This window comes from Ciconia boyciana, chromosome 1, assembly GCF_034638445.1.
Source record: "Ciconia boyciana chromosome 1, ASM3463844v1, whole genome shotgun sequence".
Taxonomy (NCBI): Eukaryota; Metazoa; Chordata; class Aves; order Ciconiiformes; family Ciconiidae; genus Ciconia; species Ciconia boyciana.
In genome coordinates, this window is record NC_132934.1 from 128,044,090 (window position 1) to 128,068,052 (window position 23,963).

The 23,963-nt window shown below is 38.5% G+C and overlaps 1 protein-coding gene across 2 annotated transcripts in view; it reads left to right on the plus strand.

Moving 5' to 3' along the window:
• The window catches only part of DMD (dystrophin), a 1,150,282-nt gene that overhangs the window by 493,420 nt on the left and 632,899 nt on the right, over positions 1–23,963 (plus strand). For both annotated transcript variants that reach the window (XM_072848384.1, XM_072848392.1), the window contains one exon: positions 4,893–5,065. In XM_072848384.1, coding sequence (XP_072704485.1) covers positions 4,893–5,065 — 173 coding nt within the window. The remainder of the gene's footprint in view (positions 1–4,892; positions 5,066–23,963) is intronic.

Genomic DNA, 23,963 nt, shown 5'->3' on the forward strand with positions numbered 1-23,963 from the left:
ATTTTGAATATGTGGAATTCTAAGCTTTTGGGGTTTTTTTCAAATATATATTTAGAACATCATTTTTTAGTTAGCTGGATAACAGACATAAACACTAAGGTGTATAACATGAAATAGATTTCTTGGTCCCTAACTTAAATTCCTATGTCAGAGAAATAATATTTCTAGATACTGTGACAGAGAAATAATATTTCTAGATATTTAATAATAAATCATAAATATCTTACTGTCTGAATACCATGTTATATTCAAAACATAATATATCAGAACACATGACAAAAGACAGTGAATCCAAACAAAAATAAAATAATTCAAAATTTCTAGAATTTCATTGCTTTGGTAATAGCAATAATGTGGAAAAATCTGCTGCCACTATAAACCTTTAACTTTTGTTTTATTGGTAATTTATGTTTTATCATGGTATTTAAAAAATTGATGGCTTATTTCCTGTTCTCTTGAGTAGTACCTGTTGAAGTTGTTTCCATACCTTCCTTAGCATATTAAGGTTAAAAACCAACATTTTCTAGCCTTTCTGAACATGTCATGTTAATTTTCAGATTTAAAATGTTTTTTCTTACATAATTCTACAATGTTTTTTACTGAATAATATAATTACGTGAATTCAAACTACATTTCTGTTTCTTGCATTATCTACTTTGTGCAAAAAGCATGTAAGTTAACCGATTTAGAGTTGGAAAACTTTCCCAAAGATCATGTGTTGGAATAATGAGTAGAAATGTGAGGAAGAAGATTCCTCAAGCCACTCTTTCTTCTTTACAATTTGATTGACTTTGTGCATCTGGCTTAATTCTTGTTTGCTTTCACTCTACTTGCTAAATTCTAAGCATAGCACTATTAATTTCATGATTGACTTAGCTCAAGAATTGTAGAATATTTAAAATTACAATAAGTAATACATATATTAATTAAAATGTGTAGAATATTTTAAAAGTGAATTCCATCAAAAAATTGAGCACAAAACCCCAAAAATGTAACAAAGTGAAATGGAGCTGTGGTCTTTAATTTTTTATTAAGTGAGTATTATATCCAAGATATAAAGTTCAGGTGTCATTATTTCTGACAAAGAACTATTAAAACCACAAACAGAAAATACAAAGGAATATAGCCCCTCATTTTCTATTCAGTAATACTAGTAAACGTTAAAGATGAAAAGTAAAATCTTGGTTTCAAGTCTTCATAAGTAAAACTATCCTTTAAACGACATTTAAATTGTTATAATTTGTGGTTACTAGAATCTTCAAATAGTTTTTTTATGATATAAGATCATAAGTGTCTTTTTAAAATGTATTATTTGAAACTTTGTTGCCTTTAAAATATTGCAAGTAAAAGCAACAAACTATTACAAAAAGGGACTTTTTTTCCTAGCTGTAAAAGATGCTATCACAAGAATGTTCTCTGGACTTCAGCTTGTATAGTTGAGATTATTCCAATGAGCAGAAGTTTGCAGGCTTGGACCTCTATTTCATCCTTTTTGTAATGTGTTGGCATATAAATGAGATGCTTGTCCTTCAAATTAGGTGAGCAGAAGGACACTGAACAAGCGAAGTTATCCTTTTTTATCTAGTTGTAGTTAAAATAGATGAAAACATGTTTTATCCTACTTGTTCTTCCAAAATTGAATTGGCTAACTGTGTTTCTGTTTCTGGCAGAAACTGGTAAAAGACAATTCTACTTTTCATTTGTATTAGCAAACACAAGCTATGTATCTGAGACATAATTTTTAGTGGAGATGGAGGGCAGGCAATACCATGTGATGGAATATTGTGCTTGTCAATGCTTTGTACAGCTTTTATTTTCTTTAATAACTCCATTGGATAGAGTGCGTGTAGATTGGAATTCTGTTGCACCTAAATAACTACAAATTCTTATTCCTAACCACCCATGGGGAAATAAAATACAAATGTTCAGTGCTGACTTGCCATGTCTATTTGAATCCATGTGAGAGAATGGCTGAGGGACTCTGGATAGATTCATTTACCATGACAAGAATGGCATCAAATCAAGAAAGAGTCCGCTCATGCTAATGGTCTTTTTTCTTCTATTTTTCGTACATTATAACCTCCAAAATTTCTCCTGCATTATTTCAAATTTGATGCCTGCTCTTCACAAATGAAGGAAGGGCAAATCTGATTTTTTTTATGCAAGGTGAAGTAGAACCATCAGATTCTAGCTACAGGGTTTAACCAGACTGTGACAGAGTGTTAGAGGGCAATTTTAATTTTCTTTTTTTGTTTGGCTTTCTACCCCTCATTATTTTTATGCTTACTGCAAAATAACACAACATTCTTTGATCCCTGCCTCCTTTCAAAAGTGCTGGTAGTGTGAAAGAGCTTCTCTCACACAAACTAGCAATTTGTACTTCTCATAACTCTGTCAAATCAGCATTCTCCCTTATCTCTGGAACAAAGTTGATGTAGAGTTGTGTGCAGCAACTGAAGAATGTTTTTGTGTTAGACGAGACTAAGAGTCTTTGGTCAGTTGGTCTGATATGTTCTCAGCTACAAGTTCTCAATATTCATTCTGAGGCTTATGTATTTCGGAAGAAATAAGGGACAGAAACACAGTAGAAGAGTTATAGGTAGTGGTATTGGAAATTTAGGGAGTTAGTTTGAAGAAATGGTTGGAGAAAGTTTGCCCACAGAAGTTGTCGATGCTGCATCATTGGAAGGGTTCAAGGTCAGGCTGGACAGTACTTTGAGCAACCTGATCTAGTGAAAGATGTCTCTGCCCATGGCAGGGGGTTGGACTAGTTGGTCATTGAAGATCCTTTCCAACCCAAACCATTTTATGATTCTATGGTAAAAGCTGGATATGACTGTAGATTTTTATCCAGAGAATATTTCTTTCTCTGTGCAGCAGTTTCAGTGAGACATGTACATGCCTGTATTAAGGACTCATTAAAAAGCAGGAATGGTAAGAAATGGCTAAATGTTATGACACTGAATGGAGTAGGGAGACATTTATTTTTACACTGCTATTTGAATACACCTATCTCAGGAATTATCTGAGGCTTTTAGGGGCTCAGTGGTATATCGGATCCTTTGTCTAGTTTGGTACAGATCTTTGTGAGCTTTGTTTGCATCATCCAAATTATTGTTTCAAATGCACAAATTATCATAGTTGTTAACCTTTCATTAGAGAAAAAGAGAAAATCTTAACTTTAAAAGCTTTAGGGAAAGAAAGTCTAACTTTAGACTAAAAACACATTGATGCAGTCATCAATCCAAAACATTTGCATTCTTTTATGCCTGGCTGCATTTTATTCAGGCAGCAAGAGTTATAATGCAAAGTTCACCATTGCAAGGAACCATGGCCATAGCTTTTCAAAAGAATGAACTTCATTTCACTGAAGAATGGATTTTTGTTTGGCTGAAGGAAATCAGCAATTGTGACATGTTCTTGCTTTACGTTAATGTCTTCACTAGTCTGGAAGAGAGAGTATTTTCCTTCCAAACACAAGTACCACAGAGAGAAAAATCAAATCCCCAGAGCAGCACAAGTATCATGTGCCTTGTCACACTGAGGCTGGAAGAGGCCACCTACAAGAAATGAAAATGAAAATGTAAAGAGTTAATGATTAAGTGCATTTCAGAAGCATTCATTTTGCTTGTGTTTCCTCTCTGGTAATGCTACATATGATGAATGTTACCAGAACTGTAAAGAAATGACACCTGTATAAATCAGTTGCATAAAAGTCATGCTTTTCCTCCAAAACCTGCATTTATTTCTCTGTTTTTGATACTTATAATGTAGGACTGCAAGGCAAGCTTATGTAACTCATGGTTTTTGGTTGATTCAAAAAAATATTTGTGTCGTCTTTCTGGTAAACAAGAAGGAAATCGGAAGTCAGAGGTGTACCAAATTATACCTATTTGGATAGTAGACTGAAATGTGACAGGAAGTGCTCTGCTTGAGTATTTCATTACATCAGTCTTGATTCACAAGGAGGAAGTCTTTGCTAATTGCTTTTTGTTACATTTAATGCTTTTAGCCTTAAGTCAGCACACAGTTTGTGACAATCTTTCCTCAGCATTGGTTTTTTCTAACAAATTCAGTCATTCAAATGATTCTGAAAGATTTTGTAGAAAGAGAGAGGTTGAACACTACCTAGTTCCCAGAATAGAAATAAATAGCATATTTGTGTTGCTTTATAGAGCAAAAAGAAAACCTGTATAATTCAGTCATGGAACTGAATGGATTGATAAATGGATAATTAATGGTCATTGACAATGTATGGAGTTTTAAATGCTTTCACATTAACATAAAAATGTTAAAGGTCCAGAGTAAATTCAGGTTTTGTTCCTTTTGGTCTTCCAGCATATGGCTTTGTGCAGGTAGGTAGGTGTACTGTGAAGTACTATGTCTTTCTCTGAAACAACAAAGAACTGACTACTTGAAGAATGGTAAATGTTGAGTTGTGAATATCGATACCTGATAAACTATTTTTTTCATGCTGTTACTTTGAAATCTGTTTAATATCTGCTGAAACAAGTATAAAAGAGAAGCATAAACAACAAAATAATTAAAGAACACTTAAACATTAGTCTGTGAAATGGGACTTTGTTCTGCCTTCTTAAGAAGAAATGGGGTTAAAGCAGATGTAACCTTGGCATAGAGGAATTAATGAGTGACTGAAGTCAATAGCACTTTGCTTCCCCTCCAGCCATCACCTTTCTCAGATACAGTATATTAAGTCTTCAAAGAAAGGATGGACATTCAGTCATTATTACCCAGTTATTGTAAAACCATTATTATTGTCAAAGCTATTGTTTAATTAGCATTTTGACCCTCTTTCTTTTGCTTATGAACATTTTTTAAAAATTTATAAAAACAATGTTTTGTTTTTGTTTTTTAAAATCTTGATATTACAGAGCATTAAAGATAGCCTGGGGAGACTGCTGGGTCATATAGACGTTATTCACAGCAAGAAGATACTGGCTTTGCAACGTGCTACACCAACAGAAGCCGCAAATATACAAGAAAAGCTGACTCAGCTTAATTTCCAATGGGATAAAGTTAACAAGATGTACAGGGACCGACAGGCGTAAGTAACTTTTAAAAATTGTTATTTCTGATGGCATCCATTAGTATTTGGCTTACTGTTGGTGATTGTTTCCTAGTCTTCTTTTTGTGGAAATAACTTTTAAAGTCACAAATTATACTTTCTTGTAACTAAGCATAGAATGTTTGTAGGAAATAGTAATTTAATTTATGAACATTTTTGTAAAATTAAAAATATTTTGACCAACTACCACTTGCATTGGACTAAAACCTGGCATGATATTTCATACATATTCCTATGTCATTATAAATGACATACCTTTACAGTGAGATAGTATTAGGCATTTACTCTTTTGCACCTGTACTATTGATTTAAAAATTTGAATCTGTGATGGGTACATCAGAGTGAAATCCCTTTTATTTGCAGAGGATTTACTAGTTTGAGGAGCAGTTCTCACTTTATGTCTAAGGAGCACAGCTACAATTATTAGCAGCTCTAAATCCAGAGTCATCTTTTTGTAAGTCTGTATATTAGACATTATACAGCAAGGTAAGACAATCAAGAGAAGTAGAGAAAGGCATTAAAATGATAATAAATAAAGCTGTGATCTTCTACAATATAATATAATACTTATTATTATTTCTCTCCTTGTATATTATTTGTGGTGTTTGTAATCTGGGAATCGTATTATGATGCAAAAGGTAGCTAAACCTATTTTGTTAATTCAGGCATGGCTTATGTTAGTATTTGGTGCATTGACCCTGGCTGGACGCCAGGTGCCCACCAAAGCTGCTCTATCACTCCCCTCCTCAGCTGGACAGGGGAGAGAAAATACAGCGAAAGGCTCGTGGGTCAAGATAAGGGCAGGGAGAGTTCACCAATTACCGTCACAGGCAAAACAGACTCAACTTCGGGAAATTAGTTTAATTTATTACCTATCAAATCAGAATAAGGTAATGAGAAAATAAAAACTAAATCTTAAAACACCTTCCCCCCACCTCTCCCTTCTTCCCAAGCTTAACTTTACTCCCGATTTCTCTACCTCCTCCTCCCCAGCAGCGCAGGGGGATGGGGAATGGGGGTTGCGGTCAGTTCATCACACGTTGTCTCTGCTGCTGCTTCCTCCTCAGGGGCAGGACTCTGCGCACTCTTCCCCTGCTCCAGCGTGGGGTCCCTCCCATGGGGGACAGTCCTCCACGAACTGCTCCTACGTGGGTCCTTCCCATGGGCTGCAGTTCTTCATGAACTGCTCCAGCGTGGGTCCTTTCCACGGGGTGCAGTCCTTCAGGCACAGACTGCTCCAGCGTGGGTCCTCCACAGGGTCACAGGTCCTGCCAGCAAACCTGCTCCAGCGTGGGCTCCTCTCTCCACGGGTCCACAGGCCCTGCCAGGAGCCTGCTGCAGCGTGGGCTTCCCACGGGGTCACAGCCTGCCTCAGGCACATCCACCTGCACCGGCATGGGGTCATCCATGGGCTGCAGGTGGATATCTGCTCCACCGTAGGCCTCCATGGGCTGCAGGGGGACAGCCTGCCTCACCATGATCTTCACCACGGGCTGCAGGGGAATCTCTGCTCCGGAGCCTGGAGCACCTCCTCCCCTCCTTCTTCACCGACCTTGGTGTCTGCAGAGCTGTTCCTCTCACATATTCTCACTCCTCTCTCCAGCTGCAGTTGCACAGGGGTTTTTTTCCCCCTTCTTAAATATGTTATCCCAGAGGCACTACCACCATCGCTGACTGGCTCGGCCTTGGCCAGCGGCGGGTCCGTCTTGGAGCCGGCTGGCACTGGCTCTATCGGACATGGGGGAAGCTTCTGGCAGCTTCTCACAGAAGACAGCCCTGTAGCCCCTTGTTACCAAAACCTTGCCACACAAACCAAATACAGTAACACAACAGACATGCAATCCACTAATTTATTTACACTCTGTAGTAGATATCTGATGTTTAAAAATTTTGGCATTGTGTAATAAAATACCTAGGTTTATACTTACTCTTTTACTTTTTTTAATTATATGATATATCAGATATTACTGGCAGTGATACAGACATTTCTATGATTTATGGGATATACTTTTTTTGTCAGTATGAGTAATTTCATAGTTAACAAATCAGTTTGCCTTAAATAAAAAGTCATCGTTTCAAGCATTTATTGTGAAGAAAAGTCCTTCACGATTCTTTTGGGAATGTAAACTATTAATCTGATACTGAAAATCCTTATATATATAACTAGTTCCCTTCACTGAAATTGTCCATTCATAGGAATTTTACAGATTTGGCTCTTCAGACAATGCTGAAAACTTGACATTAAAAGTTTCATTTGATATGCTACCCCAAAAGACAATAGATCGAAATTTGCTCGAATATTCCTTTTTACACTGCACATATGTTTAGAAATATCCCTTATCTCAGAAACTGTTAAAACCATTATAATCATTCTGAAATACTAACTTAATGTCCAAATAATTATTGCACTGTATAGTAGGAAGAGTTATGAATCTAAACATGTAAGCAGTGACTAGAAGAAAAAAAATACTTCACATGGGCTTAAGCTACACGGATTTTATCCTACAATCCAAGCCTTGGTAACTTGTGTTTTCTTTGTTTAGCAATATTGGTCAACAGCTGTCACTTCACAGATTTGTACAGATGTATTATTTCCACTTTCAGCCAGTCAGTGGCTTTGTTTTTAGGTTGCTGGAGAGACAGAGAGAGAAAGAAAGTTTAAAAAAATAATAATCAGAAAGAATAATAGTAAAAAATGTAATTCAGTAATCATGTCATCTCTGTTTTGTCTCAACATTTAAAGTGTAAGAAACTGAGACATATTTATAATCTGGTAAGGTTTCCAGATTCTCCCATGCGCAATACTTTTTTAAAAAAATAGTAAGCCTGGCCCTGGTGTTGTAAGAAAGATTCTTCTGTTTCTCACAATGCCATGTACAAAAATGAATAAGTTAGAAGCAGAGACTGGACCCAAGCTGCTCACACAGATAATAAAAACTGGACATATTTGTTGTTGCGCTTTTCCCAGAGTCTGACTTTGCCCAAGCTCTTACTGGTATAGTAGACCAAGCTCTGAGAAACCTCTGGAATGTCCCCATATGCATTTTCTACCACTTGTGCATAGCAAGGAGAGCGATTTACTGTTAGCTGAAAGCTTGGACCACCAGTACTGCCACTCAGTTATCCCTTATTTAGACCACAGTGATATTTAACCAGCAGCAGAAAGTATTCTGAGGTGAAATGAATTAATGTTTGTCAAGTATTTTGAGGTCATCAGATAAAGGCACTAGAGAAGTGTAAAGTATGATTACTCTCCAGCTGGCATTTGCCTGGGGGAGTCATCCTCTTTTAGTATGATGGACAGCAACTCCAGGTGATAAGCTTGACTGCTGTCTGGAATCACACACCTTTCTTTTTCCTTTAAATCTTTTGTTTGTGGTGTCAGTCTTACTGTGTCACTGTTTCAGTGATTTCATTTGAACTCTGAGACGATCCCTATAGCTTCTGCAGTTTTGTGAGGTGCATTTGGAATGCACGCAAATGCTAGGGAGGAGATGAAGGAAGACAATATGGCCTTTACCATTTTGCTTCTAGCAGTTTGTGTCTATAAGGGGTGAAAGTATCACTGTAAGTCTGCCCTTGAGACATGGATGAAGCTGTGTTTATGAGATATGCTATTGATGATGATGTTTTGGGACAGTTTTGGAATTATTATTGGAGCTCTGTCTTGCTTTCAAGGGAGCATGTCTAAGTGAATGTGAGTATTCCTTGTTTGAAAGGTTACAGAAACAAATATACTATACTATGTTCATTTCTGAATATTGGTTTTAGGAAAACAAAGGATTGTAATAACATGGAAATTATTATTTAACTAAATGCAAAGTCAGCTATCACCCTGATAGATGGAAGAACAAAACAATTTTCCTTACCCCTGTAGTTACTTGCAGAGAGCTTACTCTAAATCTAATAGAAATCAATAGAAACATTCATGTTGAATGCTTTTGTGTGAAAGAGATTTCCTGGAAGTCCTGATTCATATCTAGATACTTTGTAATTAACTTTATAGTGAGTAACTTTCTTAATTAGAAATCAAAATATATTTTCAGTTTGTTTTACAGCAGAGCACGTGCCAGTTTGACAGAAATTTATCGTGATAATAAATACTCAAATAGCTTTATGAGTCCAGTTCTTCTACAGTATTTGAAAACCCTGTTGTTTCACATTGTCACTTTAGCATGTTTCCTGTATTTGATTAAGTGTTCATACTGTACTTACTGTAAGAAAACAGGCAATATTTCACTGAAAAAGTGTAAGAAAAAGCACTGTGATCATCCTAGTGTACTCTTTCAGTTGTATTAGAAACCTAGGATGAATGCAAATTTTTACTATTTTCACAAACTCATTGAGATACTAGTCTTCAACTGACTAATTTTTTAAGTAAAGCCTAGATCTAGCATGGTTCTTTGATAGGAGTGAGTTTCTTTTCTGTACAGTTATTTCAGAACATGGTAATTGGTTGTGTTTTCAACAGATATATGGGGGTGACACCATCTTATACGAAGTGGAATTTGTTTCTTTGGTTTTAGTTTTCTGAGTGCACAGCAAACTCCATCAAACAGCAGCAGTGGCATGATTTGTCTTTTGTGAGCTAAGGAGTAATTTATGATTTAATTTATAACTTCAGCCTTTGCTCTCATGATACTAAATTTCTATGTTATCTTTTCCAATAGTCACATTAAGATAATGCAATCTGAATTTTGTAAGGTAGAGTTACATTACAGTGCCACTAAGAATAGCCATTCAGATGCCATAGTTTTTCCTGTCCTTGTACCAGAATTTAACCATAGCCTCCCTTCTTTGCAGCAGCCTTACATACTGGTTTTTTATATTAATCATGACTATTTAGGAAGTGACACCAGGTCCCTCTATATCTTCAATGAGAACACATAATATTTGGAAAAAAATTAAATATTATTCAATAGATAATAGAAAATAGATTTTTTAATTATTTTCTTATATAACTATTTATCTTATCAACTTACCACTTGTGGAAGACCTTGTTTCTCTTGTCAGGATATTGTCTTCCTAGTTATTTATGCCTCAGTCTTGTTTCTGTGAACAACACGTACTCCCTAAAACTATTCCTTTCTAACAGTGCCAGAAGTCATTGAATCAATAAAGTGCACCAAACTTTTCCAGAATAGACCAACAATACATTAATTTTAAATATTTCTATAGCAATTGCAAATCACTCACAGAGAACATTAAAAAAAAAAAAAATTAAGCACAAGGCAGAAAAAATTGAAAAATACTCAAAAGAATCTAATTTAAAAGCAAAGTACTTAAATTTTACAGATGTTGTAGACCTTGAACATTTTTGAAACTGTTTCTTGACCATGAGTTAAAATTCTAATGGAACCCTCATATTAATTTCAGGCAACTAATTTTTGCCTTTTTCATGTCTTACCTAAGAATTATCTTCCAGGGCATACATTATAGACTAGATTAATGCTCTTCTAATTAATCTGAAATCTACTAAAAATTAAATGGTGTGAGAGAATGTGGGAAAGTTGATACCAGATATGTTTACAAAGTGTTTCAAGAAGAGGAAAAAAGTGATGTGCCAGTCTTATATCAGAAAAGATCCCAAATCCATAATAATGGTGCCAAAACAGATTGATGGCTTTATAAAAATCACAAACAACTAACAATTTTTATAATAACAAAAGCAAACCATAAAGAACTAGTTAATAGGCTTATACTAAGAATTATTTTCATTTTTGGACAGCACTACAACTGTCAACTATTTGTGAGTAGCCTTAAATTAGCTGTTGATTAGCTTGATAAGGCCTAATGAAAAATGTGTATTATACATAAAGAATCTATTCATTGGCAGAGAAATAATATTTTGTGGTCGTATTTCTAATACGACCACAACATCTGCCACATAGTAGCAGATGTTGTAATCCCTTACTGATACATTCTGTTGAGAACTAATCTGATGCATGGATCAAGATATTAGGAAAAAGAAATGCAAGACATTATTTTTTCAAATTTAAGTAACCTGCGTATGTCCTGTATAGCTGCAGAACCAGACACCAGTAAGCCTTGAGGACTTGCCTATCTATGGTATCTGAATCTGATCCAGCCTCTGTGCTCTGCTCGCTTAGATAAAAATGTATAGATATGATACTAAGGCATCTGGATTTAGCCCAAGTGATGTATTCAGAGTATAGTTCTCTTTTCAGAGTATGAGATATCATCTTAGAGTAATATCTATAAGCAACTGATGAGTGCAAAGCCAGGTAGTATTAAAATACTGAGGAAATCTACTTGCCTGAATATAGATTTCTAGAAACATTTAGATACCTGAAGACAGCTTGCACGGCTTCAACCTCTTACTTCAGAGGGGCACAACTTTCTCATTCATCCTGTGCCAATCTTATATGGATTTCTCATTAACATTCCACTATAAAACTGTTTAGGACTGAATCCCCCTGTGACTGTCCGTTATACAACTATTTAACCTTGCAAAGCATCAAACCGTTCAAACTGAAAACAAAAGATAGAACAGTCACATTTAGAACCTTTAAGAAAATGGTTTTGTTAGCCTTGACTGTCAGATCTATCTTAAGGAACATAAAAATAGAATTACTGTAGGTGACTCTCATTATTTGTTAGATATCCTACAGGGCTGTTTAGGCCATTTATGTTTTCCTTCTCCAAGTTTCTGAGTTGTGGATTCCCAATTTCCATCTGTGGCACCAACAATACTCTGCAAATGTGAAGTCATTGAAGACATGAGGCATCTGACCTATCTTTAGCTATCCAAGTTTTAGTTATCTATTCTATAGTACTTGTCTAGATTCCTTCTCAGTTAAGTACTCCCAGGCAATTCTTTCACAGCTAACTGTCTGTTGCACTATATAGTGGGTCCATTGACTCTTCAGGGAGACTAGATGAGATAAGACAAGACACATTACTTTTAGACAGATAAAATTAGGGGACATTAATCTTAACCTAGAAAGTATAACAAAACAATATAAGTTAATTTATATGTAAACGTGTTGTTATATATCTCTCTTTCGCTAAACCCAAACAGCATTTCTTTGTTCCTTGCCTTAACTCTGACAAAGTGAATGACAAGAATGAATGCTAACTGGCTTTGTTTCACTACAGGAAGAAGAGCAACTTGAGGAAGGCCTAGGTATTTTGAGAGAAAGGCAGAAATAGTAGCTGGTCCCTCATCTAAGAGTGTCCACTCACATATTTCTGTTGAGGTTGTAAGTCTGGTTATTAGACTTACTGTCGCGGATGGAGTGAGCGTGCACTTCACTCGTAAGAGAGAAGTAAAAATATAGTTTAACAAGATTCGATGGCGAGGCACACTTGATTATTTACTGCATAGAGGACAGGGTCAGACAAGACTGTCAGGGAGACCCTCCCGTTGAGTCATGAGGTTCGGAAGGATCCCCTTGCTTTCTAAACTCCCTCTCAGAGAGGAGTCTAGGTGCGGCTAGATCCAGTCCTAGTCCCAGACTTGGTCAACGGTTTATATCTAAAGGATTATATATGCGCAATCAATCCTTTATATCACTTAGCTAAGATTTCAAAGTTTAGCATGCTATTAGTCACTTACCGAGGATCTGTTGTGGCAAGGAATCTCTCAACCTCGAGGAGTAACCTTGAGAGGTGTCCCTACTCAAGGGGAGATCCTGGCGTGCAGCCCGCTGCCGTGCAGGAGAGCTCAAAGGGCTCTTGGGCTGCTCACTATTTATGGGGATGATTGACCCATAGTCATATTTGCATGCCGACCACAGGTTTTAGTTTCTTCGGTGGGCGCATTGCACAATAGCCCTAGGCTATTGTGTTGTTATCTGTCTCCTGAATTCACTTTGAGCTGATGCAGCCATCGTGACCAGATGCATCCATTGCAATCACCGCTGGTGGTTATCACCTAAGCAGGGTTACAGGAGATAAAGGTCGGGGGCAGGGGAAGCACACCGTCACACTTACCCTTGGCTTGGGATTCAAGATGAAAGCAAAAACCAGAACAGATTAGTTCATCCTCAATGAGAGAAGGAAATTATTTCCTTTCTAATGTTAATCTCAAAATAGCTACCGTGCCTTAGTTACATTCAGGTTAGGCTTTTTTTTTTTTTTGCTTTCTTTCACAGCAACTCAAATTGTTCATCTAGATTTTGAAAAGGGCAGAATGGAGACAGCTTATAATACTTGACTCTTACAGCCAACATTAGTTGTTAATTTATTTCCATACCGTGCTTACTGTATAGAAATGCTCTCCATGGCAGTTGTCTAATTCTTGCAACAGATTTGCTACTTCATTTGCCCCCATAATATCACACCACCAAATTAACATATTGATAAGTTTCATTGGTTCCTTAATTGATTGCAAATAGGTATAAAATAATGTATAACAAACAAGTATACTATAATGTATAAATGTTTTCATTATGGGTAATCTAGATAAGGCTTTCTGTCAATATTTATAGTGTAAAGAAACCCAAAATGTATGGGAATATTTTTGTTGCCTACTTTATAACTAGAAAGATTTAATTTACAGCATAAGCTGGAAAAAAATTTAGCCGTATATATAGCCCAACTGAAGTGCATCTACACCAATGCATGCAGCATAGGCCACAAACAGAAGGAGCTGGAAGCCATTGTGCAGCAGGAAAACTATGATATAGTTGCCATCATGGAAACATGGTGGGATGACTTGCACAACTGGAGTGCTGCGATGGCTATAAACTCTTCAGAAGAGTTACGCAAGGAAGGAGAGGCAGTGGGGTAGCCCTATATGTTAGGGAGTGTTTTGATCGTCTAGAACTTAATGATGGTGATGGTAGGGTTGAATGTTTATGGGTAAGAATTAGGGGGAAGACCAACAAGGCAGATATCATGGTGGGATTCTGTTATAGACCACCCAACCAGGACAAAGAGGCAGATGAAATATTCTATAAGCAGCTGGGAGAAGGCTCACAATCGCTAGCCCTTGTTCTCATGGGGAACTTCAACTTACCAGATGCCTGCTGGAAATGCAATACAGCAGAGAGGAAACAGTCGAGGAGGTTCCTGGAGTGTGTGGAAGATAACTTCCTGACACAGCTGGTGAGTGAGCCAACTAGGGAAGGTGCCCCACTGGACCTGCTGTTTGCAAACAGAGAAGGACTTGTGGGTGATGTGATGGTTAGAGGCCATCTTGGGCATAGCAATCATGAAATGATAGAGGTTTTCATTCTTGGAGAAGTAAGGAGGGGGTTGAGCAGAACTGCTACCTTGGGCTTCCAGAGGGCAGACTTTGGCCTGTTTAGGAGTTTGGTTGACAGAGTCCCTTGGGAGGCAGTCCTGAAGGGCAAAGGAGTCCAGGAAGGCTGGACATTCTTAAGGAAGTAAATCTTCAAGGCGCAGGAACAGGCCATCCCCATGTGCTGAAAGATGAGCCAGCAGGAAAGAAGACTGGCCTGGCTGAACAAAGAGTTTTGGCTGGAACTTGGGAAAAAAAGGAGAGATTATGTCCTTTGGAAGAAAGCACAGGCAACTCAGGAGGACTACAAAGATGTCATGAGGTTATGCAGGGAGAAAATCAGAAGGGCCAAAGCCTAACTAGAACTTGATCTGGCTACTGCCGTAAAAGACAATAAAAAATGTTTCTATAAATACATTAGCAAGAAAAGGAGAGCTAAGGAGAATCTCCATCCTTTATTGGATGCAGGGGGAAATATATAGTGACCAAGGATGAGGAAAAGGCTGAGGTACTTAATGCCTTCTTTGCCTCAGTCTTTAATAGTAAGAGCAGTTGTTCTCTGGGTACCAAGCCTCCTGAGCTGGAAGACAGGGACGGGGAGCAGAATGAAGCCCCCATAAACCAAGGGGAAATGGTTAGCAACCTGCTACACCACTTAGACACACAGAATTCTATGGGGCCAGATGGGATCCACCCAAGGGTACTGAGGGAGCTGGCGTAAGTACTCACCAAGCCACTTTCAATCCTTTATCAGCAGTCCTGGCTAACCGGGGAGGTCCCAGATGACTGGAGGTTAGCAAATGTGACGCCCATCTACAAGGAGGGCTGGAAGGAGGATCTGGGGAGCTACAGGCCTGTCAGTCTGACCTTGGTGCCAAGGAAGGTTATGGAGCAGATCATCTTGAGTGCCATCACATGGCACGTACAGGACAACCAGGTGATCAGGCCCAGTCAGCATGGGTTTATGAAAGGCAAGTCCTGCTTGACTGATCTCCTTCTATGACGAGGTGACCCACTTAGTGGATGAGAGAAAGGCTGTGGATGTTGTCTACGTAGACTTTAGTAAAGCCTTTGACACTGTTTCCCACAGCATTCTCCTAGAGAAACTGGCTGCTCATGGCTTGGATGAGTGTACACTTTGCTGGGTGAAAAACTGGCTGGATGGCTGGGCCCAAAGAGTTGTGGTGAATGGAGTTAAATCCAGTTGGCGGCCGGTCAGAAGCGGTGTTCCCCAGGGCTCAGTACTGGGGCCAGTTCTGTTTAATATCTTTATCAATTACCTGGACGAAGGGGTCAAGTGCACCCTCAGTAAGTTTGCAGATGACACCAAGTTGGGTGGGAGTGTAGACCTACTTGAGAGTAGGAAGGCTCTACAGAGGGATCTGGAGAGGCTGGATCGATGGGCTGAGGCCAATTGCATGAGGTTCAACAAGGCCACGTGCTGGGTCCTGCACTTGGGTCACAACAACCCCAGGCAATGCTACAGGCTTCGGAAGAGTGGCTGGAAGGCTGCTTGACAGAAAAGGACCTGGGGGTGTTGGTCGACAGCCAGCTGAATATGAGCCAGCAGTGTGCCCAGGTGGCCAAGAAGGCCAATAGCATCCTGGCTTGTATCAGAAATCATATGGCCAGCAGGAGTAGGGAAGTGATCGTGCCCCTGTACTCAGCACTAGTGAGGCCGCACCTCAAATACTGTGTTGAGTTTTGGGCCCCTCACTACAAGAGAGACATTGAGGTGCTGGAGCGTGTCCAGAGAAGGGCAACGAAGCTGGGGAAGGGTCTAGAGCACAAGTCTTCTGAGGATCGGCTGAGGGAACTGGGGTTGTTTAGCCTGGAGAAAAGGAGGCTGAGGGGAGACCTTATCACTCTCTACAACTATCTGAAAGGAGGTTGTAGCCAGGTGGGGGTCGGTCTCTTCTCCCAAGTAACAAGCCACAGGACAAGAGGAAACGGCCTCAAGTTGCGCCAGGGGAGGTTTAGATTGGATATGAGGAAAAATGTTTTCACAGAAAGGGTTGTCAAGCATTGGAAGAGGCTGCCCAGGGAAGTGGTCGAGTCACCATGCCTGGAGGTATTTAAAAGACATGTAGATGTGGTGCTTAGGGACGTGGTTTAGTGGTGGACTTCGCAGTGTTAAGTTTATGGTTGGACTTGATGATCTCAAAGGTCCTTTCCAACCTAAACGATTCTATGATTCTATGATTCTATGGCCTTTAAAATGTCTCTTTTCATATGGCAATGTATATGAGAACATCTTCTAAATGAAATAGCTACAAGTGAAATTTAAAATTATTTGTTAAAGCTTAAACAGCAATTTTGAGGCAGGGTGAGAAATAATACTGTAGCTTTTGGGAAGAGAGTCATGTTTATTAAATCACTGTCATACAGGTTGTTTTAGAGCTTAACACAGACAATTCTTGATATGGAAATTGAAGGTGTCTATAGTAAAATGAGGTGAAAATAACTAATTCAGAATTTCTTTTAATAAGTAGATCTGATTATCTCATCTGAAATAGCATGTATTTGTGCTGTGAAAGTGTTTCAGCTGAAAAAGAATCATGAATGTTTTTAAATCAGCAACCCCCAAGCCTGACAATTAGCATATCTTAGCATAACTTTACTGTAAAATACTCAGTGACAAAAATGCATTACATTCATACAAGAATTATTGTAGTGACTTTTTCTGCTGTACAAACTAAAAGAATTTCACTGAAATGTCTGGGAAATGTTACAGCTTAGTCATGAATATGTGGGCTGTAGAACTCTGGGAATGCAAATATGTATGAAGACAAATATGGGCAGAAGCAAATAGGCTCTGAGCTGTCTGGATATGAACTGTCTTGGGCCTTCATGTCAGATATAAAAAATAATATGACATTGTGGTCAGTGTCATAAGCTATGAGACCCAGCTGAAATGCAGGGTATACTTGCTTTAGGGACAATGCTATGTTAGTGCAGCTATGTAATTTCACAGATAGTCCTGATTTATATCCAACCATCTCAAAACACTGGCAGATCTCATTCATGCTTAGCTACATCCATCTGCGTAGGCTTAGCCTAAGAGAGTTGCAGTATATCCTCAGGTCTGAAACTTTGTTTGCGATGACTTCTATTACTTTCTGTAAGTGTTGACAATCAAGGTATGCTTTCACTGTTGGTATTGGATCATTACGTTGTGCTGTGCAAGAACTTTTTAGCTGGGTGAATATTTGGCTGGGTCAACTGTGCACTGAACGAAGGATGATGTTGCAGGAACTGCCATTAGATCCAATGCATGTTGGATGTACTAAGGTGAGCTCCTTTGCAGAATTCCCTTCATGCTTTTTAAGGAATTGCTGCTCTCTAGTTGCCATGGTGCCATGAACACCTACCTTAAAGTACCTCCTGGGAGAGCATTTTTTGACAGTAGAGGGAGCCTAGTCTTTTAACATCTGTAGATAATGTCAGAAGTTACAGTTTTCTGTTTTATACAGTTTTCATCACTGTTGTTTCTCAGCTGTGTTCAGGTTCTAGCTATCATCTAAAAAATATAATTTTCTCTTTCTTCCTCCAAGGCAGTTCAAATGCAATTTTTTTATTTTATTAAAAGTTTTACATATACCCCTATGTGCCAAAGAGACAAAGACACACATTATGTTTGGAGTAGAAAGCAGCAAGTTTTGTGGTAGTCATAGACCTTGGTACTAATAGTTTTGAGACTTAGAAAGTTCAGTCTTCTGTCCTGGTGACCTTCAGTAATTCAGTAGAGTTGGTCAACTTTCAAATTTCCTTTTCTTGAAAGGCAAGTCAGTGTTTGAGGTGATTTGGGCAAAATCTAGTCAATACTTACGGTTTGGTCCAGAATATTATGGGAATTGACCTGAAAAAAACTGTTTGCATTGGCTCATTCTTATAGCACTAGATATACTGCACATTGCTAGAGTAGTCTCTGTTCCAGAAAATTTTGTAATCTATACCCTTGAGATTAATTTAGCCTTGTATTTATTTATCTGGGGAACCACAAATATTGCTTTATTTAGCACAGAAAAGAAATTCCCTTCTTAAATTGAAGTAAAGCATTGCAGAGATTTTGTGTAAAAGTAAGCAAAATGCCTGTTTTCTGTTTATTGTTATTTTGGGGAGACTATACCATTCATCCATTGCAAGTAGTTCTTTCTGATGTGATATTCTTTTTTGCTTCCTGGAATATATAATTTCCTTTTAGATTAGACTTTCATTTTAAGATATTTAATCTGATCAGTAATTATCTTAAGTGTCCAGTTGCTTTTCCAGTAAAAGAGAGATTAATTCATAGCATGAGGTTGCAAATGTTCTTTCAAAAGTTACACTAAAATAAAATGAGTGACAATTATTTTGCTGTTCTCCTATATCATTATGCCTGATATCACTCAGGAAAATTGGGTTTAGTAATAACTTCATTAAGACCTTGAGGCAATTCTCTATCTATTAGGGCAACATGAGGATAATACTGTAAGATTGTATAGCCTCAGTTCTGGGCAGATAATCTGATTTATTCTTCCTGTCCACAAGTCTTGATGACAGCAACAAAATTAAAAAGAAGTGGGGTGCCAAGGTTAGAAAACAGTAACCAAAAAATCACATATACTTCCCATAGAATACAGAGCATACCTGTATTTTGGATCTATGCATGTATTAACTGGATGACTGGAATACAGATGCCAAACAGTGACCCTCTGCTTATCTTTCCGGAGTGGTAAAACAAATAGGGTGTTCTTTCTTCTCTCCAGCAATCAATTTTTCAAAATCCTGTAACAACACAATTACCTTTGAGATTGATACTTCCCTGTCAGATTTGGTTGAAATTGGCTAAAGAAGCTAGAGAATTTATTGTTGGAAATGAGTGATGGACAGCACAATCACTGAAGTCTCATTTTCTTAGGTTAAAAATAAAAAGAAAATATATCTTTTATTTGGTTAGCCTGTTAGTCATAAAGAAATTCACTAGAATCCCTTTTAGGAACTTATCTCAGTGTGATTGCACCTTGCTCCTTAGTTTTCCATCTGCCCTGAGCTACTGATCAGTGTTCTGTAAGATCTAGCTATGGTGACTTATAGGAGATTTTCATTTCCTTAATTAGTGTCATAGAATCACAGAATAATTCAGGTTGGAAGGGACCTCAGGAACTCTCTCAGTCTAACATCCTGCACAAAGCAGAGTCAACACTAGTTGACCAGGTTGCTCAAGGCTTTAGCCAGGCAGGTCTTAAAGACCGCCATAACAGAGACTGCACAAGCTCTTGGGAACCTGTTCCACAGCTTGACTGTCCTCATGGTGAATTTTTTTTCCTTACATCTAGTTTGAACCTCTCATTTCCCTTTATTCCTGTTGTCTTTCATCCTCCCATGATGCACCCCTGGGAAGAGCCTGGCTGCATCTTCTCAGTGACCTCCTCATAGGTGTTGGAAGGCTGCTGTTGGGTTCACTGAAGCCATCTGTTTGCCCAGTTCCCTCAGCCTCTCCTCACAGAACAAGTGCTCCAGCCCCGTGACTTGCTTGGTGGTGCCCTGCTGAACTCACTTCAGTTTATTAAGGTCTTGCATTGCCAGGCCCAAAATCGAGCACAGTGTTCTAGATGTGGCCTAATGAGTGCTGAGTGAAGAGGGGTAATATTTTCTCTCTGTTGGCTGTGCTGCTGCTAATGCAGCCCAGGATATACTTGGTCATCTTTGCTGACAGAGTACACTGCTGGCTCATGTACCACTTGCTGCCCACAGGACCCCAGATCCTTTTTTGCAGAGCCACCTCCCAGCCAATCAGATCCCAAACTGTATTGTTGCAAGGGGTTTTTCCTTCCCAGGTGCTGGACTTCGCATTTGTCCTTGACGAATTTCATAGGGCTCCTGTTGGCCCACCCCTCCAGCCTATCTAGTTCCTTCTGAATGGCAGCTCTATACTTAAGCATGTTGACTTTTTCAACCCTGATTTCACCCTGATGGGTGATGAATGGCTTGAGAGCAGCCCTGTGGAAAAGGACTTGAGGATATTAGTAAATGAAAAATTAGATATGACGAAGCAATGTGCGCTTACAGCCCAGAAAGTCAATGATATCCTGGGTTGCATAAAAAGAAGCATGGCCAGTAGGTCAAGGGAGGTGATTCTCCCCCTCTACTCTGCTCTTGTGAGACCCCACCTGGAGTACTGCACCCAGTTCTGGGGTCCCCAGTACTTGGGGGTTGGACTAGGTGATCTTTAAAGGTCCCTTCCAACCCAAACCATTCTATGATTTTATGATTTAGATGTCATCTGCATCTGATGAAGGTGCACTCTATTGCCTCCTTGAAGTCATTGATGATGGACACCTCTGATGCTCCACTTTTTTCTGACCACTAAGTAGAGTACAACCCATTAACAACTACCCTCTGATCCTGATAGTCCAACCAGCTCGCTACCCATTTGGTTGTCCACCCATCCAAACCATAGCATCCCAAACGGGATACAAATTCCTGTGCATGGTGGTGTTGAAAGCCTTGCTACAGTCAAAGTAACTGATACCCACTGTTCTCCACCATCCACAAATCTCAACATTTTATAGTAGAAGACAATCAGATAGGTCAGGCATGTTTCTACCTTAGTAAATCCCTGCTGACAGTCACGTTATTCTTTGTGTGCCCAGAAATATGTTCCAAGAGGTCTTGCTCCATGATTTTCCCAGGACCTAAAATGAGGCTAACTGGCCTGTAGTACCCTGGATGGTCTTTTTGGCCTTTTTTGAAGATGGATGCAACATTTGCCTTTCTCAAATCGTCAGGGACCTCTCTCTGATCTCCATGAGCTTTTGGAGATGATAGCAAGCAGCCTTTCCAAATATCAGTCTGCTCTCTCAGTGTCCTGAGGTGCAGCCTGTCTGGTCGTTGTATGCATTGAGTTTTCTGACGTAATTCTCGACTTGCCCATCATCTGCTTCTATTAGTTCCCCTTCTCCTTCAACCATGCCTATAAGCACAAAGGGCTGGGAGACCCTGCCAGTACTTCTCCTTTCTTTATGGGCTCATTATCATTTTCAGACTTTTGGAAGTTTTATTTTTATGGAACTCTGATGTCATACTCATGAAAAAAATACATAATACTTATTTGACATGGTAGGAGGAGGAAAATCCAGTGGAAAATTCTGCAAAGAAATCAGGACCTTCTGATATAAGTATGCCTCTCTTAAGATGCCTAAAGTCTCATTCATTCATCGGTAAGATTTCCTGCAGTCTCTGTCTAGAACCTGCTTGATATAGACCTCTAGAATACGTTAATAATCAGAGGTTATTGTTCTGTGGTCCTGAGATATCTGCCCATCTTATTTAACAAAGAAAGGCCTTGGATTTCTTGAACTTTTAAAGATTGAAAAAGTGCTTCAGCAGAGCAAGCACCTGCTTCTCAACAAACCAAAAACTGTGAATGTCATTTCTAACTACACAGATTTTCAGAAATGTCTTCTAAGTTTTCTTATCCTTCATCATTTTACTCATACTGTTTCAAACATGCAAACACTTTACTGTCGGTTCTAGTTAATAAAATTCTAAAAGCAATACTGTTTTATTTTCCTTCATCATGGTTCAACAAAGGGCCCCCTTCTACCATTTTTATTAGCTATTATTGTAAGGTGCTATTTCTGGCTGCAGAACTGCTTTTCTTAGCCATAAATTTGCCTTCCTAAGTATAATATGTGTTATTATAAATTGAATCCTCTGTACACATATCTGTGTGTGTAGTTGTATGCATGTATGAAACTGCTTCTAGTCACTCCGTTTTAGTTTTGCCATCTCAGATGATTGAGAAACATCGGCATCGTATTTGGAACAATTTTGAGAAAGGAAGGGTAAAGAAACTGTTTGTTGTTATAAAGCTTGTGGTACAGATTTTATTGACAGATGCAGCACTTTATTCTGCAGAACTGGAAGTATAGTGGTTCTAGGTTAAAACATATATATGCATAGCACTTGGGTGTCATAAAGCTTAGCTCTCTGAGTGGTTTTGCGAGCTTAGTCTTGAGGTATAGGGCTTAAGAGCATTCACTGCTAGGGAGGTCTTCCTGGGCAATAGGAGGTCTTCAAGTGGTGCATGTGACACTTTACTCCTTTAGTTCAGATCAGAAGAGAACTTTTGAAACTGATCTTCTGGTTGTCCCCACCACAATCTGATTCAAGCTGAGAAGGGCTCTTGGAGCAGCTGAACTGGACTCCTGTTGGATAAAACAAATTTGGGAGATATGCTCCAGGAATGCACCTGATGGGCTTCAGCTTCAATTGAACATTTAGTCTACTGGTCCACACTAGACAGCTTGAAGTGAAACCTCCAAACATATCAAATGTGTAAGTTGGCCTCATTGGCTTAAAATTAAACTTATGTTTAGGTAGTTTAATGCCAGCCTAAGAAAGGAGTGGCTTGTGCTACTTCCTGGCCAAGAAGTGGAGATTTTTCTTTTTCCCTATTCCCTTTTGTCTTTTGCAGTGATGCTAACTATTTAAACTGAATTTCTGCCTTGTGTTCCAATTTTCAGTGAGATTTCCCCCTCCTCCCCAAAATACAAATATGAGGAGTGTCAGGTCCTGTGAGTCCATCCGTCAGTATCTCACGATAATCCCTTATCTATGGAGTGGTTTGATAATATGAAACTGAATTTTCTACGAACAAAATGAGAGAATACACTAAAGAACAAAATGGGCTATCAATAGTTGTATGTTTTGTCTGGTAGCATAGTTACTGAAAAGCAAAATATAAGGAAAATGTATCTGAAGAATATTCTAAATATTCTTTGAACGGCCATAAAGTAAACAATTTGTGGCATATATTCCCCGAAGTAGAAGGAAATGCTTATGTTTCTGTTCTCAGAGGAAAAAACCCCATATGCTCATTGTTTCAATAGTTGTTTAGAATAAGCCAGCACGTTTTAAAGAATTCAGATGACTAGGATTTGTGTATTTAGTATTTATTCAGTAGCTGTCACAGATTTCATCCATTATCTCAGAACTGTATACCAAAATCTAGGTGCCTTTAAAGCTTTCAATATGATAAAATCATCACCTTGATTTTTAAAAAGCATGTCTGAAAATAGGATGCTGCCAAAAATAGTAATTCTCAACTTCCAGAATCGTCATTGCATTCTGAAACAGTAAAAAGTCTGAACTCATTAACTCAGGAGATTAAAAGTTTAGGGATGTAGGCTGGAAAAAGGGTTTAATTGTTTAATTATTAATAATTTTTGCTGAAATATCAATTAACATGCTTCAGTGTTTAATATAGGCTTTATATATATTATTATAGCATGTAAAACACAGTAATTGCAATTTCTTTCTGTGTAGTACTAAGAAATAATCAAAATTAAAATAATATACAAGTTTTGCCAAATAACAGAGTTTTCTCAAAGTCGTCAAGATGCTTTTTGAATATTTTGGTATTTCAAGGCCAAACTCTGCCCTTTTGTAAGGTTATGCACTATTATGCCTTCCTAAATCGTACACATTCTGCAATTCAAGTTTTAAGTCGTGGTATTGTAGGGCCACCCAAGACACGTTGCTCTCTCATGACCCATGAGATTCATTCCTAACTACTGCTCTCTGACAAAACCTTCAGTAATATTTTCTGTCTGTGTAACACAAGACATTTCTATTCAGGTGTCATATGGTTAATGATGACGTGCAACGATATCGTAAGCAATA